General features: G+C 35.9%; 1 protein-coding gene across 7 annotated transcripts in view; it reads left to right on the top strand.

Annotated features, from left to right (window-relative positions):
* The first annotated feature begins 3,603 nt into the window (after nucleotides 1-3,603).
* Hrb27c (Heterogeneous nuclear ribonucleoprotein at 27C) overlaps nucleotides 3,604-12,846 on the top strand; it is a 33,634-nt gene continuing 24,391 nt past the window's right edge. For 6 of the 7 annotated variants that reach the window (XM_076769294.1, XM_076769293.1, XM_076769291.1 and 3 more), the window contains exons 1-7: nucleotides 3,604-3,744; nucleotides 4,796-5,003; nucleotides 5,098-5,284; nucleotides 7,236-7,318; nucleotides 7,812-8,202; nucleotides 10,298-10,498; nucleotides 12,563-12,718. In XM_076769294.1, coding sequence (XP_076625409.1) covers nucleotides 3,707-3,744; nucleotides 4,796-5,003; nucleotides 5,098-5,284; nucleotides 7,236-7,318; nucleotides 7,812-8,202; nucleotides 10,298-10,498; nucleotides 12,563-12,718 — 1,264 coding nt within the window. In that variant the 5' untranslated portion in view covers nucleotides 3,604-3,706. The remainder of the gene's footprint in view (nucleotides 3,745-4,795; nucleotides 5,004-5,097; nucleotides 5,285-7,235; nucleotides 7,319-7,811; nucleotides 8,203-10,297; nucleotides 10,499-12,562; nucleotides 12,719-12,846) is intronic. The other variant, XM_076769297.1, reaches the window with a different exon arrangement.

The following is a 12,846-nucleotide window of genomic DNA, read 5'->3' as shown; positions in this document are numbered from 1 at the left end:
AGGAGGTATTTTATCCCAGAACCCTAAAAAAATTGATTCTTTTTTAGTAGGTTGTAAACTACATTTCACTACTATTTCGAACAGACGACAAATTAATAATTTTCTGAAGCCTTATAATGTTTATTTGCATTCTTTAAATTCTTGATAACAAATTGGTTGTACTCGGTTTTGCACCTCCTCAAACCTTTAAACATCCGATAAAAATAGAACGTTTACAGACATCGGTTTGATTTTGTTTCCGACGACAGAGACGGTTTCTGATGTTCTCAAGCTCGCGGTACAGTTTACGAAAAGATTCTGTATCTTTTTTTACTCGCGGTAAAATCCTCGCTCGCAGCTTTGAAGTTTCAGAGTACACGCATAACTCAGTGAAAATAAAAAAGAAAACAACGCCTAATATTTCATACGTACGTTAGCGTCAAAGTATTTTGGGAGTGTTTGGGATCGGACTCGATGAAACGCTGCGAAAGTTTTTCCTTTTGTCATTTCCTCGAAGCGTCTGGAATTTCGACAAATGGATATCGTCTTTTGCGAGCATTCGTGTTTAGATATGCACAACGAAGGGGCCGCAACACGAAACGAACCGTAAAGTCATTTTATTTGCAACGCGTTGTACGGTCCGAGCATCGAGAATCGATCGTCGTGAACTGTTTGGTCTGAACGGAGCTAGGACGTTTCTATTTTTAATCGACGACGGATTATCGATATAGATTACTTAAATTTCGGAGCAAACACGTATCGTAGTACGTGCACACACATGGTTTAAACATAGATCTCGTGACCTTCTAAAAATATTCTTATCTGTTGGATTGCTTTGCAATCTTGGGAGGGAAAATTTGATCGATCAAACCGTATCGAACTTGTATGTTATTAAGGATTACAATTAATTTTTCAAAATATTAGATACGGGTATAAACTGAACGCCATTAATCAAGATGGGTGCGTGAAAAAAAATTGTCACGAACCATTGAAGATAAGGTAGAAGTGTTTGCTTTTCTTTTCAACGAGTACTTTGTATCGCGTCTAGTCAATTACATTCGATATCGTTTAATTAGCTAGACAAGTACGGTTGATTGTCCGTGATTTGGTTGTTGCACAGCATGTTAGAGGCTGATAGCGGCGCACACGTGTTTGCCCGGGCAAGCGCAAAGAGAAGCACGATGTGTACGCAAGTATGTGTGTCGTTAGGGTATTGTGCAACGAGACACGTATGTAACGTACAATAAACATACGGAGAACAGTGTGCGCGATCTTCGCGTGTGCTACAAAATGCGGTAAACGTAAACGTTATTGTACGTTGGATAAACAGTAAGAACAGTCGAAGCTGACACGGTGCGGCCTATCGTTCGCAAAGCAGGAACTTCCGTCGAAATAGAAGTGAATTGAACTACCTTTACGCTTCGTGAGTTTAATATTATCTCCCGTATGCCACGCTCGATCCTTGTTCGACCGGAACGATCGGATTAAGACGCGAAGGAGCGACGTAGGTGTGCTTGAAAAATGCCAGAACGACAAGCTAAATATCGCATCGGGTGGGTCGCGACTCGAATCATTGACCTCTGACTCGAGATTTTTCAATTTAAAATAACAAAACCTTCTTTCAGTAGACAATTTCAATTTCGTCATTCTTGATTTTTCTTTTCAACTCGGCTTATAGAATCGCTCCATAAATTATATTCTTTGTTTGTGCTTTTTTTTTTCTTCTTAAGACTATATATTTGCCTTTTGGATCTTATCAAATATTCTGACGATGGGTAGAATCCTAGAGTCGAGAACGTTATGTGTTCGCAATGAAAAACTCAAATCCAATTGTAGTCCAGTATTAATAGTATACGATACAGGCGGCTGGATAGGATATTTCTGGGCTTGTACTACGTTAATTTTCGGTGAAATTGATTTAGCTCGATGGATGATTCAGTCGAAGTAGGCGAAGTCTACTAAAGGCGGGGCATGTTAAATAATCTTATTTTTAGCTGCTCGAGGAAATCCATTGGCCGGAAAGACGGAGAAAACGGACGAACTAATCCCTAGAATTCTACACATGTGATGATTTTCGTTTGGAACGCATCCCCGGTAGGATTTCTCGACAATGTGCACGGTTTATAGCGTCTCGGAAAGTCAGTCATCGCTGACAACATATGGGGGAACACAAGGATGCAGACGACTTGTTGACTCACGTGAAAAAGGAACTGGGAACAGACTTTCGTTGTTCGTGTACCTAACGGTTAAAATTTCGCCTAAAATCGCGTCAATTTCCTTACGGAGAAATTATTTTTAATATAAGTTCCCGACGAACATTCAATTGTACGAGTTTCTTTTATCGCAATTTTATCAGATAAGAGGATTTCTGTATAGCGTGAATAGTTTAAACATAAAGAAAAAAAGTATATTCACGATTAAATTATTCTCATAATAATATGATCTTATGCCTGTTAATTACAAAAATTAGATTTCTATAACAATCGAATTTATTAACATTTTTACTGTCATACCAGTTATCTGAGGATATGTCAATGGCATTATTAAAAAGTTTACAAGTATTAAGACGAATCTATAATAAGTGTTTTAAAGACACGTAGATTTGAAACGCCGGCCACCAGTGACCGCCATGGCAGTCAACGTGTTAACGAAAGTATACATACGTCATGTTTCCTGCAATATTAATACTGCCACGTCTTCGTATTTTGCATCCAAATTCAGCAAACCGTGTTCAATTAAACTTCACGGTAATAACGTCTAAAATTACGTAGACTTAATGTCTTCCATCGTTCTACATGAGTGCCTTATGAAATTATTACCGGTAGAAAGACTAATACATTGCACAATGTGGTGGTTCTTATGCATTATGCAACAGTTAGAAAATTGCGTTGTATGTAAGAAGAAAATGATTACTTTGTTCTTTTCTTTAACAAGATTAGGAATTTATGATAAGCGTGGGATATTTTGCCCCGCAGGAATTCGTTTGTTTGCAAAGATCCACGTTTTCCCAACGAAATGGAAAGATTATTATTTGAGTTAGCAATGTGCTTTCGAAGTCGGATAACAAATCATTTAAATCTTGCCGCCAATCTCAGAACAAAATGGCGGGAATCAGCTATGTGACGACAGATCGTTGACCCATACGCACTACTGTATTCAACTAATATATTGACTTACGTGTATATTCCATTCAATCTCTCATATTACAAGGAAAAAATTATTGTCAAGTGTTTTATCAATTGTTTGCTTGAGAATTAGACACACTGACAATATGCGATATCAATCCCAGGACCGTATCGGTATGAAACTTATTAATAATGCATCATGAATCAAGGAGCACGAATTATGAATTTCAATAATATTGCAATCTTATAACTATGAAAATAACGTTTCTACTTCATTGAATAAACATCATTCGTATAAAACTAAACATATTTGTGTAGCGTGTATAATGTTAAATAAAAAATAACGTAGATAGTTATAGTTCTTGCCTGATCAGGGGCCCCAGGTTTTTCTATCTTCGTACCTGAGTTGCGACCGTTCACGGTTGCTGATTTGACTAGTCAGTCGGCGGAAGTGACGCGAGTCGCTTCGTTACGTTTACATTCTGTTCTCGACGTCGCGTTCATTGTGGGGAGCCATTACCCTCGTCCGCGCTAAGCATCGTGCCATATTCCCATTCGCGCCCTAATACTAACAACATTCTCGTAGTTTTAAGTGAAATATTATGAGAGTGAAGACCGAAATGGACGACGACGAAAAGGGGTGAGTACAAATTGCGTATAGGCAGCCGTTTGTGGACGGTTTTACACGCGAGAAATTCGATCGGGACGCGTTCACGGGCCGTCGAGTTTATTGCGTGGGAACTCCATTTGCGCGTTGCAGTTAGCTCGTATCTTTTGCTTCTCCTTCGATGTTCGCTTGATCTTTGGGCTAATCGCTTATCCGCATGTCGTAAAACGTCATCGAATCTCGCTTATTGTGGAAATCCCACAATACGAACGCGAGGCCAACCTTTTTCCCCCCTAGAGCAACGAACGTTTGAATGTGTAGTTTTTCTCGCGAGGGGGGAATAATTCATCGATGCCGGTTCTTTGCACGGTGCTTGACTCGTGTGCCCGGCTCCTTTGATCCGGCAAACGATCCATTAGTTTTCGAGGAAACCTATTTACATGAAAATAAAGTAACGTCGAATGACAAAAATTATAGATTTTTCGATTTATTTCACCATGAAAGTACGCTACTGCATCGTTGCTCGATGCATCTTTCGGCTTTAGATTCTCTATTTTTATGTTCTATATTCTGAAAGATCAGAGTGCATTTTGATATACTCCCTCGTTGCCTAGATTTTCTACCCGCACGCGCTTATTTAACTGCAAATATGGGCAGGTATTTGCGTATACGTCAACTTTTACGTAAATTTACGCTACTGTTAGGATGAAAAATATGTTACGAAGCGTTATGCGCATTATTAAGTTTGTACGGCTGAAGCTTATATCTCGTGTTAGTTTGTAAATGTAATTTTTGCGCTTTTCATGAATAAAAAATGATTTTTTCATTCAAAATATTTTGTTTCCCATTTAATATCACGTTAACTTGCACTTATTGATTTTTACGCTTTCTTAGTATTCTTTTTACACGCAATATTAAATAAAATTTTTGATCAATTGTTTCAGTTAAATTTATTTTAAAGAAAATTGTATTGAAAAAATATAGTGCATCAATTACAGAATAAATATTCATAAATGGTATCAGTTATGTAATCTTAGTCTCTATATTCATGTTAATCATAATTGGTTACATGTTTATGTTATAGAAAGCTGTTTGTTGGCGGTTTGTCCTGGGAGACAACACAAGAAAATCTTCAGCGTTACTTTGGCCGTTATGGCGAAGTAATTGATTGTGTTGTTATGAAAAACAGTGAGTCTGGTCGCAGTCGTGGGTTTGGATTTGTAACATTTAGTGATCCAGCTAATGTCCCTTTGGTTCTTCAGAATGGACCCCATCAACTTGATGGACGCACGGTAAGCATTTGTTTTAAGATTAACAAGTATCACCATTTCAATACATAAGGAAATAGTAAAACATTTAAAGTGTTATTTATTTTTTGGGTTACAGATCGATCCTAAACCCTGTAATCCACGTACTCAACAAAAGCCAAAGCGTAGCGGAGGCTTTCCAAAAGTTTTTCTCGGTGGCTTACCAAGCAACGTGACAGAGACAGATTTAAGGTCTTTCTTTACTCGTTTTGGCAAGGTTATGGAAGTTGTCATAATGTATGATCAAGAAAAGAAGAAATCAAGGGGTGAGTACATTATAAAATATTTATTTACACACACTAGTATTGTTTGAAGTAGTTTCCATAGAAATAAATTTGGTACTTTAAATAATACAGAATAATAATCCATTAAAAACCATGGTATACATTCTCCTATATGTTATTATATATTTTTTTTTATTTAGTATGGAAACTACAAAAAACAATAATTCGTAAATTTATAGTTGGTTATTTTTGTCATTTTGTTTATTTCGTGATCAGGAATATAGTCAGAATTCTTGAAATAAATATACCCCTGATACCATAACACAAGTAGCCTGTTATGACGAGCATTATACAAAAAATAATGCATGTATTGTACAGTATGCACAAACCATAATATTTTGTATATATAGAATCAAAAATTCTGACTTGAATGCAGCACACCCATTTAAAGTACAATATTAAAATTTGATCCAATTATTAATATAAAGGTTAAATATGAATATTAGAATTAGCAGGTAATTAGTCAAACGGTGAATATGTTTCTATGCTTAGGCCAGTGAATAATAAATGGTCATTGGACTTCCTTTGCTTGATTACCCTTTTTTTTAACGACCCTGCTCTTGTTTCCCTTAATAATTATAATTAATACATCCTGATTCATAGACTTCTTAATTAATATTGTTTGTTTTTGACATAGAGTTATGAAATACTTTAAGGTCCTCTCCATACATTGAAACTTATATGCATTATACATGGTTATTTATGTAGCATTCTTATCCTACTTTGCTACTCTCAATAATTCGCCTTGTCTTACCTTAAAGAACATTAAGGTACTTTATGTTACATTAAATTACATTACATGTATTTATACATATTGTGATTTTTGGCTAAGTTTTGTTAAGAATAGAATATTAAGTACATAAGTTAAATGTACATAACTTAAGTCGAAGTTAAGTTACTAGTAAGATATGTTGTAAATCCTATTTTTATTAGATATTATCCATCTATTATCTTATCCATTGATTAATAATCTCATTTAATTATACTTATCCTTAACTGGTATATATTATATAAAAAATTAATCTTAAATATTAGACTACAGTTTATAATTACTATATCTTTACATAAATTAGGATAATATTAATTTCAGTGGCTTTTTAGTAAACAAACAAATTTTTGCCTTAACATTGGTATCCTTATGATTAAACATTTAGTAGATATCCATGTTTACTGTGACAGATTCTATTTCTTTTTTCTTTGAATATTTATTCATATTTGGTGGCTGCATTCAAGAAGTCAGTGTGCTCAACAAGTTCGACCAAACTTTCTTCCAAGCATCTTGTTTTTTTTTAACAGTATCGATTGTTTTGTACAATTAAAGTTTCAATGACATGCATTTGACAAATATTTACTCGTTTAATGTTTCAAGAGTTTCTGTTAATTATGATTATTAAAAGTTTTTATGGAAGGAATATAACATGTTTGTTAATATAACACATAAGTTTAAACGACATTATGTTGATATTGTATAGTTTTGAACGTATAATTTCCGTTCGTTTTACAATTTAAGAGGAATGTAGTTAAAAAGCTTCTTTAAATCAGCCATCATTAATTTTTTAGATTAAGTATTTTAAGCTTTATGAACATATAAGGTGAATAGTAATAATAAGTACTCACAAATTTTAGAAGGTGCATGTTTTTATTGGTATTAAAATTACATGTAATAAGTATTATTTATAAATTATTAAAAATATACCAAATTAAAACTAACGACTACCATTATCATTGATGCAACAAAAGTAATTAATTAGATGTAACGGACCAGTTTTGTACAAACAAAAATGTACAAAGAAAAAATTGTAACGTTGATAGTATAATACGAGGATACAAATTCAGGAGTCGGGGTTATTATTAAAAAAAAAAGAAAAAAAAATGTATTTATTGTATAAATGTATGGGGCAATTTTTGATATACTGTCACGTTTGGACGACAGGATTTGGCTTTCTCAGCTTCGAGGATGAAGATGCGGTGGACCGGTGCGTAGCGGAGCATTTCGTCAACCTGAACGGAAAACAGGTATAGCATACCTACACACTAGCATATACATTATTAGATTACTGTAATGTAAAATAATAATAAGTACAACTGTTAGTATAATTTACTATTATGTACCACATAGCTTTATATACATTAATGTTAGTTATAGTACTTATTTTATTTTACACAACTTTTTCATACTGTGTTAGCTTAATGGCTGTATGCTTAGTTACTATTATATAAGCGTCAGTTGAACAAAAGAAGATTTAGAATACCATACATTATGCGTTATATAAAAGATAAAAAAATTAGAATATATTTAGAATTTATGTAAGACTTGGCGAGTTTAAAAAAAAAAAAAACTTAAACGACTGTATACTTATAAAAGGAGGAAATTTATTAAGGCAACAATGGAGTTGTTTTAGTTCTATTCAAAGTTGGAGTCCTATCGCATAATTTTTGTTAGTTACAATTACAGTAAGGTATGTGAAATTGACATTTCATAGGATCTTCTCTATTTTTCTTGTTTCAGGTTGAAATCAAGCGTGCAGAGCCACGGGATTCGTCTAGTAAAATGAACGATAGTCATCAGGGACAGTGGGGTCCACCGCAACCGGGTGGACCTCCAATGGGTATGGCTGGGAATATGGGTCCAATGGGTGGCCCGAATGGACAAATGGGTGGACCTATGATGGGTGGCCCGATGGGTCCACCAGGGAACATGATGCAGCAGTATCAGGGGTGGGGTACTAGTCCTCAAACTGGTGGATACGCTGGGTACACTACTCAGTATAATTCTCAGGGTTGGGGTGCACCTCCTGGTCCGCCACAACAGCAACAAATTCCACCACCACCACATCATCAGTGGAGTAGCAGTTACAACGTCCAACCTGCAGCAGCTACTCAAGGTTACGGAAGTTATGGTGAGTTGTTAAGACATATTTCGATTTTATATCTTCTAATTCTTCGTTTCTTTTTATCGAAATTCGTATTCACGAATTTGATACAATAATACCCGTGGATACATTTTAAGTTTGAAACGATAAAGTATATCTTAATCTCGATGCTCGATTATACTTAGTTGAAAATTAAATACATCGTAGCTTTCGATCAAATGCGCGATGTAATTTTTAAAGTTCAGAGTGTAATTTTATTTCCCGTGCGATAGGGTATAATTGTTATATTTATATATATACAGCCTTTTAATTGCAACGAATTGAAAATGGTGGCAATGTTGACTTTAAAATTCGTATAACACTGTTTCGATGATAATTCATTTTGTGATTGTTTATTCGCCGATGTCAACACCATTTACGCATTTGTTAGGACAACACACGATAAGGTCATAGTTATAAAGATTAACAATAACTTTGATCCTGTCCTCTCCCCCTCCATCCTCCTTGGAGATGTTAGGAGAAGAAAGAGAAAGATAAGAACATGAGAAAACAAATACCTATAATGTACGATTATCACTTTTATTTCGATGCCCCCTGGAGGTTATATTATGGAAAGAGAATACAAATAGGACATCATAAATATCAAATGAATGTCAAATTATGTCAATTTAGGCCTGTTAATCGCTTGATACGTATATATATTTTAAATATCGCGTGTTTCCCGGTACGATTATAATTTGCGTTTGAATATTAGGCTTCATATATAATCTCTTTACGATGCAATAGTTTCGTCATTTGTATAAACAGAAATGCAGCCATTATTTCGTAGTTAGTATATAATAATAGAGTTTTATACGACATGTATCTTTCTAAGTTAGAACTTCCTTTTCTTAGAGTCTGAATTGACATAATAAACACTTTCAAAACATTGGACCTCATAATCTTATCTGTAAAGTTTGTGCTTGATTGTCTATTGTGAGAGCCAAGCATGAACGTTTTAAGTCGAACGATATTGAACGACTAGCGTTAAAAAGACTAGATAAAAGAAAAAAAACATTTCATAAGCAAAATTAACCCATTTAAGTGCCAAGACTGCAACGAGCGGGCAAGTTTTATAACGCGCGTTATGAATTTAAAATACCTACATTCATAGAAACATACCATTCAATAAATTTGCCTTCACTGTTCTGCAGAAGATACTATCATCACATTATTTCAGAAGAGAAGATTCCGAGGTAAGTTCACCATTAGCGATAGACATTATACAAAAGTGATTGAAACGCTTTGGAGTCTGTTGCTTAAAAGTCCACATATCTTTTCCAGCAGTTCTAGAATCGTCAGCAGAAAAACGGTGAGCATGTGCTCGCGTTTTCTTCTTTTTTTTTTTTTTTTATAAAGTGTTTCTTTTAAAAATATCATAATTCGATTAAAAACACCGCTCACCGGTGCATGCTTGGCACTGAAGTGGTTGACCAAGTTGGGGTACGTTTACACTGCCGCGACGAGTCGCGCGCGATAAACGGCTCAGAATACACTTGAAGCACTTAAAAATGAAAACGAGCACGACGAACATCAGGCTTACACGTTTACGAAAGAGGAAACTTCCAAGCGTCCCTTCAGCAGCGAAGCTCAAGTTTTAAACTTGAAACGTAAAATTTAACCTTGTTTTGCAAAGTATAATGTCGATCAGTATGTAAATAATTGTAGCACAAATACGACTGCCAAGCATTAAATCTTGACCCAGAGCTTCTTGGCCTCGTAGCTTGATTCTTTTTTAAAAAGGAAAGAAAAATATGGTTTGGTACTGTTATGCTATGGGAATTTATTGTTTATAATAAATGGTACTCGAAATGGGCTTGAATACTATTTACGCTCTCGTACCTTTCTTGAGAACGCTCGACTCAGAACCATGAATTTTGTTTACTTTCGAACGCAAGAACGTCGTTTATGAGAGAAATCATGAATCGGGGGATCGGCGTTTCATGGAAGCAGGCTCGTTTCAAGGGTTTCAGGCGTGTTCTGCGAGGAAGCAATGTCGCGGCAGTGTAAACGTACCCTGAAAAAAAGCATAAGAAGACGACGGTGGTCGGTGACACGTGTTTTGTGTGGTTGATGATCGCAGGTGGGCCGGCGGCGGCCGCTTCAGGGGGCTACGGGCCCACGGCGGGTACTGGCGGGGCTGCGGGGGGCGGGCCCGGGGGTTCCTGGAACTCCTGGAACATGCCACAGAATGGGCCTCCTCCTGGGACCCAGCCACCACCTCAGCCCCCTCAGCCCAACTCCTCGCAGCCCAACTCCAACTCGAACCCCTCTGGCCCGCAGGGTGAGTCTTCAAGCTCAGTCAAACAAAGTCTTTCCTCTTTCCACCCTTTCGCATCATACAGCTCCAGTTTCACCTATTCGAGCCTAACTACAAAAGTCATCTACTGTTTCGTTTTCTGATTTTCTTTTTTCTCTTTTTAAGTTTTGTCGAATCGAGCCCCAGTCTTTTTCGAGTCTTATTGTTGGTCATATGCACTTTTAACGTACAGAGGCTCTTTTCCTTCGTTGGCGATCGACAGTTTACGATTAATTTAAAAGATCGATTTGTCGGTTTACATCGTGTTCGGCATGACTGTGATCCTAGTGGCGAGATCGCGTTGCCTGATACCTATCGTTCGAAAGCGTTAAGGATGCATTTATCGAGACGATGTCGTGTCACTAGGGCAATATTAACGGTCCGTTGCCTTGTTAACAAATACTAATGCGTTTTTGGCTTTTGGGGTTTACGGAAGAGACGAGCTTTTGTGCATAGGGGTTGGAAGAACAGAAATATTCGTGTCTTAAGTGTATTATAAACGAGACGAGATTTATTTTCTTTTTCTTTTTTTTTTTACCGAATAAAATATTGTCACACCTATACCCGCGAGATCCTGTATGATTCCAAATTCTTCCAATACTTGCAGATTTATTAGATTAGTTTGTTAATCGACGATCCTGATTTTCGTGTTTCTAACGCTTGATTTGTTGCGTGCAGAATTTCAAAAGCATGTACCTTTCGATCGTACGAATTATAAATATGTATTTGAAATTGAAAGAAGTTTACATATATATATTATAGCAGCAAAAATTTGAAATATTTAGACGTAGACATAACATCAGATTGAAGCTACGCTTAGAATACTTCTTATGCTTATTATTGTTAGTTAGTAAATCGTAGTAATCATCCGAATTTCGCACTTATTCATCCGTTCATTTCACTTCTGATTTTATGGTTTTTTATTTTTTTTTTTTTTGTTTAAATATCTTGTCACCTTTTCGTCCTATGCGAACCAATACAAGTATTTTCTTTCTACTTATTGGTTATTTTTTGTTTACTTTTCAATAATACCTCCTAGAAATAATAGCTGGCCAGTACCCCTTTAATAAGTTATTCTTTTAAATATTTCCACTAGTTGATTACTGTCGTGGCACTATTAGAAATAGAGTAGGTATTTGGAACTAATTTTTCAAATGTCTCTATGTATGTTCCATTGTAAGACGTTGTTGTAAAAAGTTAAAGATTCAATTTTTTCTGAAAACGATTGATTCACAGTAATGTATGATAGTGCAATCCTACTCTCGCTCCTTTCATTTCCTTTATTGCCTACCAGCAGAACTTGCGACGAATTTATGTCTTAATATTCTACGTTCACTAATTTTCAGTTACTCAAAATTAATTTGATACAAAAGAATCGAGTTCATTTTCTAATAAATAAGTGTGCAGTATTTCGCTTGGTTTCGGAGCAATAATAGGCATAAATTCGTCCTCGAAACTCTGAGATCAGTATTATTTTCTGCTTGTTCTGTGTAATAAGTTTATTTCCCTGGAAATCCTTTACGAAAATTACTTTTATGTAAGAACATTTGTAATTGTCCACAAAGCATATAACGATTATCGAACAGCAAACCGAGGAAAACGTGCTTTAAGTTTCCAAGTCTTAAACGTACTGGTCTCAGCATTTTGTATAAATATAATTACGCTATTTTAAATACACGAACACACACAAACACACACTAACGTATTTGTAAATAAATAAAAAAAAAAATACTCGAGATATATTTTTAGATACTTTTTTTCATTTGTTAGAATTTTACGGAAAGCGAATTGGCTTTGTTTTCCCTTTACACGATTCGCAGATCTTTCAAATGCATGCTCAGAGTATTTTTTGAACGCTCTTCTCGATTGTAGATGGCATAGTCCGGTCGTATTAGCGATTATTTATATATAAATATATATATATATACACCGTCGACGAAAAGTATCGAAAATGTATCTTTCGTTATCAGAGTAGTTTCAGCTTTTAAATAATTTAGGCGGGATAAGTGGCGTGGGTGGGTAATGTCACGTTGAAAATCAATGTTCCAGGTGATATGTATTCACGACAGACCACCGGCTCAGGTGCACCTGGATCCAGTAGCAGTTCAGCTAAGACTCCGGATTATACTGGGTACTCCGCATATGGTAATTACGCTGACACCAGTTATCCTCAGCGTTCATATCAGGGAGGAGAAAGCAACCAAGGTGGGTATGCCGCCAGCGCCCCTAAACCCCAGCAAGGCTTTGATTTCAAAGAGTGGCAAACTTCATGACCATTTTAATTGACCCGTGATGGAGAGATGCGCTGAATGGCTTGGCCTTGCTCGTGGGTT

Source organism: Colletes latitarsis, chromosome 7 (assembly GCF_051014445.1).
Source record: "Colletes latitarsis isolate SP2378_abdomen chromosome 7, iyColLati1, whole genome shotgun sequence".
Lineage (NCBI taxonomy): Eukaryota > Metazoa > Arthropoda > Insecta > Hymenoptera > Colletidae > Colletes > Colletes latitarsis.
This window is presented reverse-complemented; position numbering and strand designations above follow the sequence as displayed.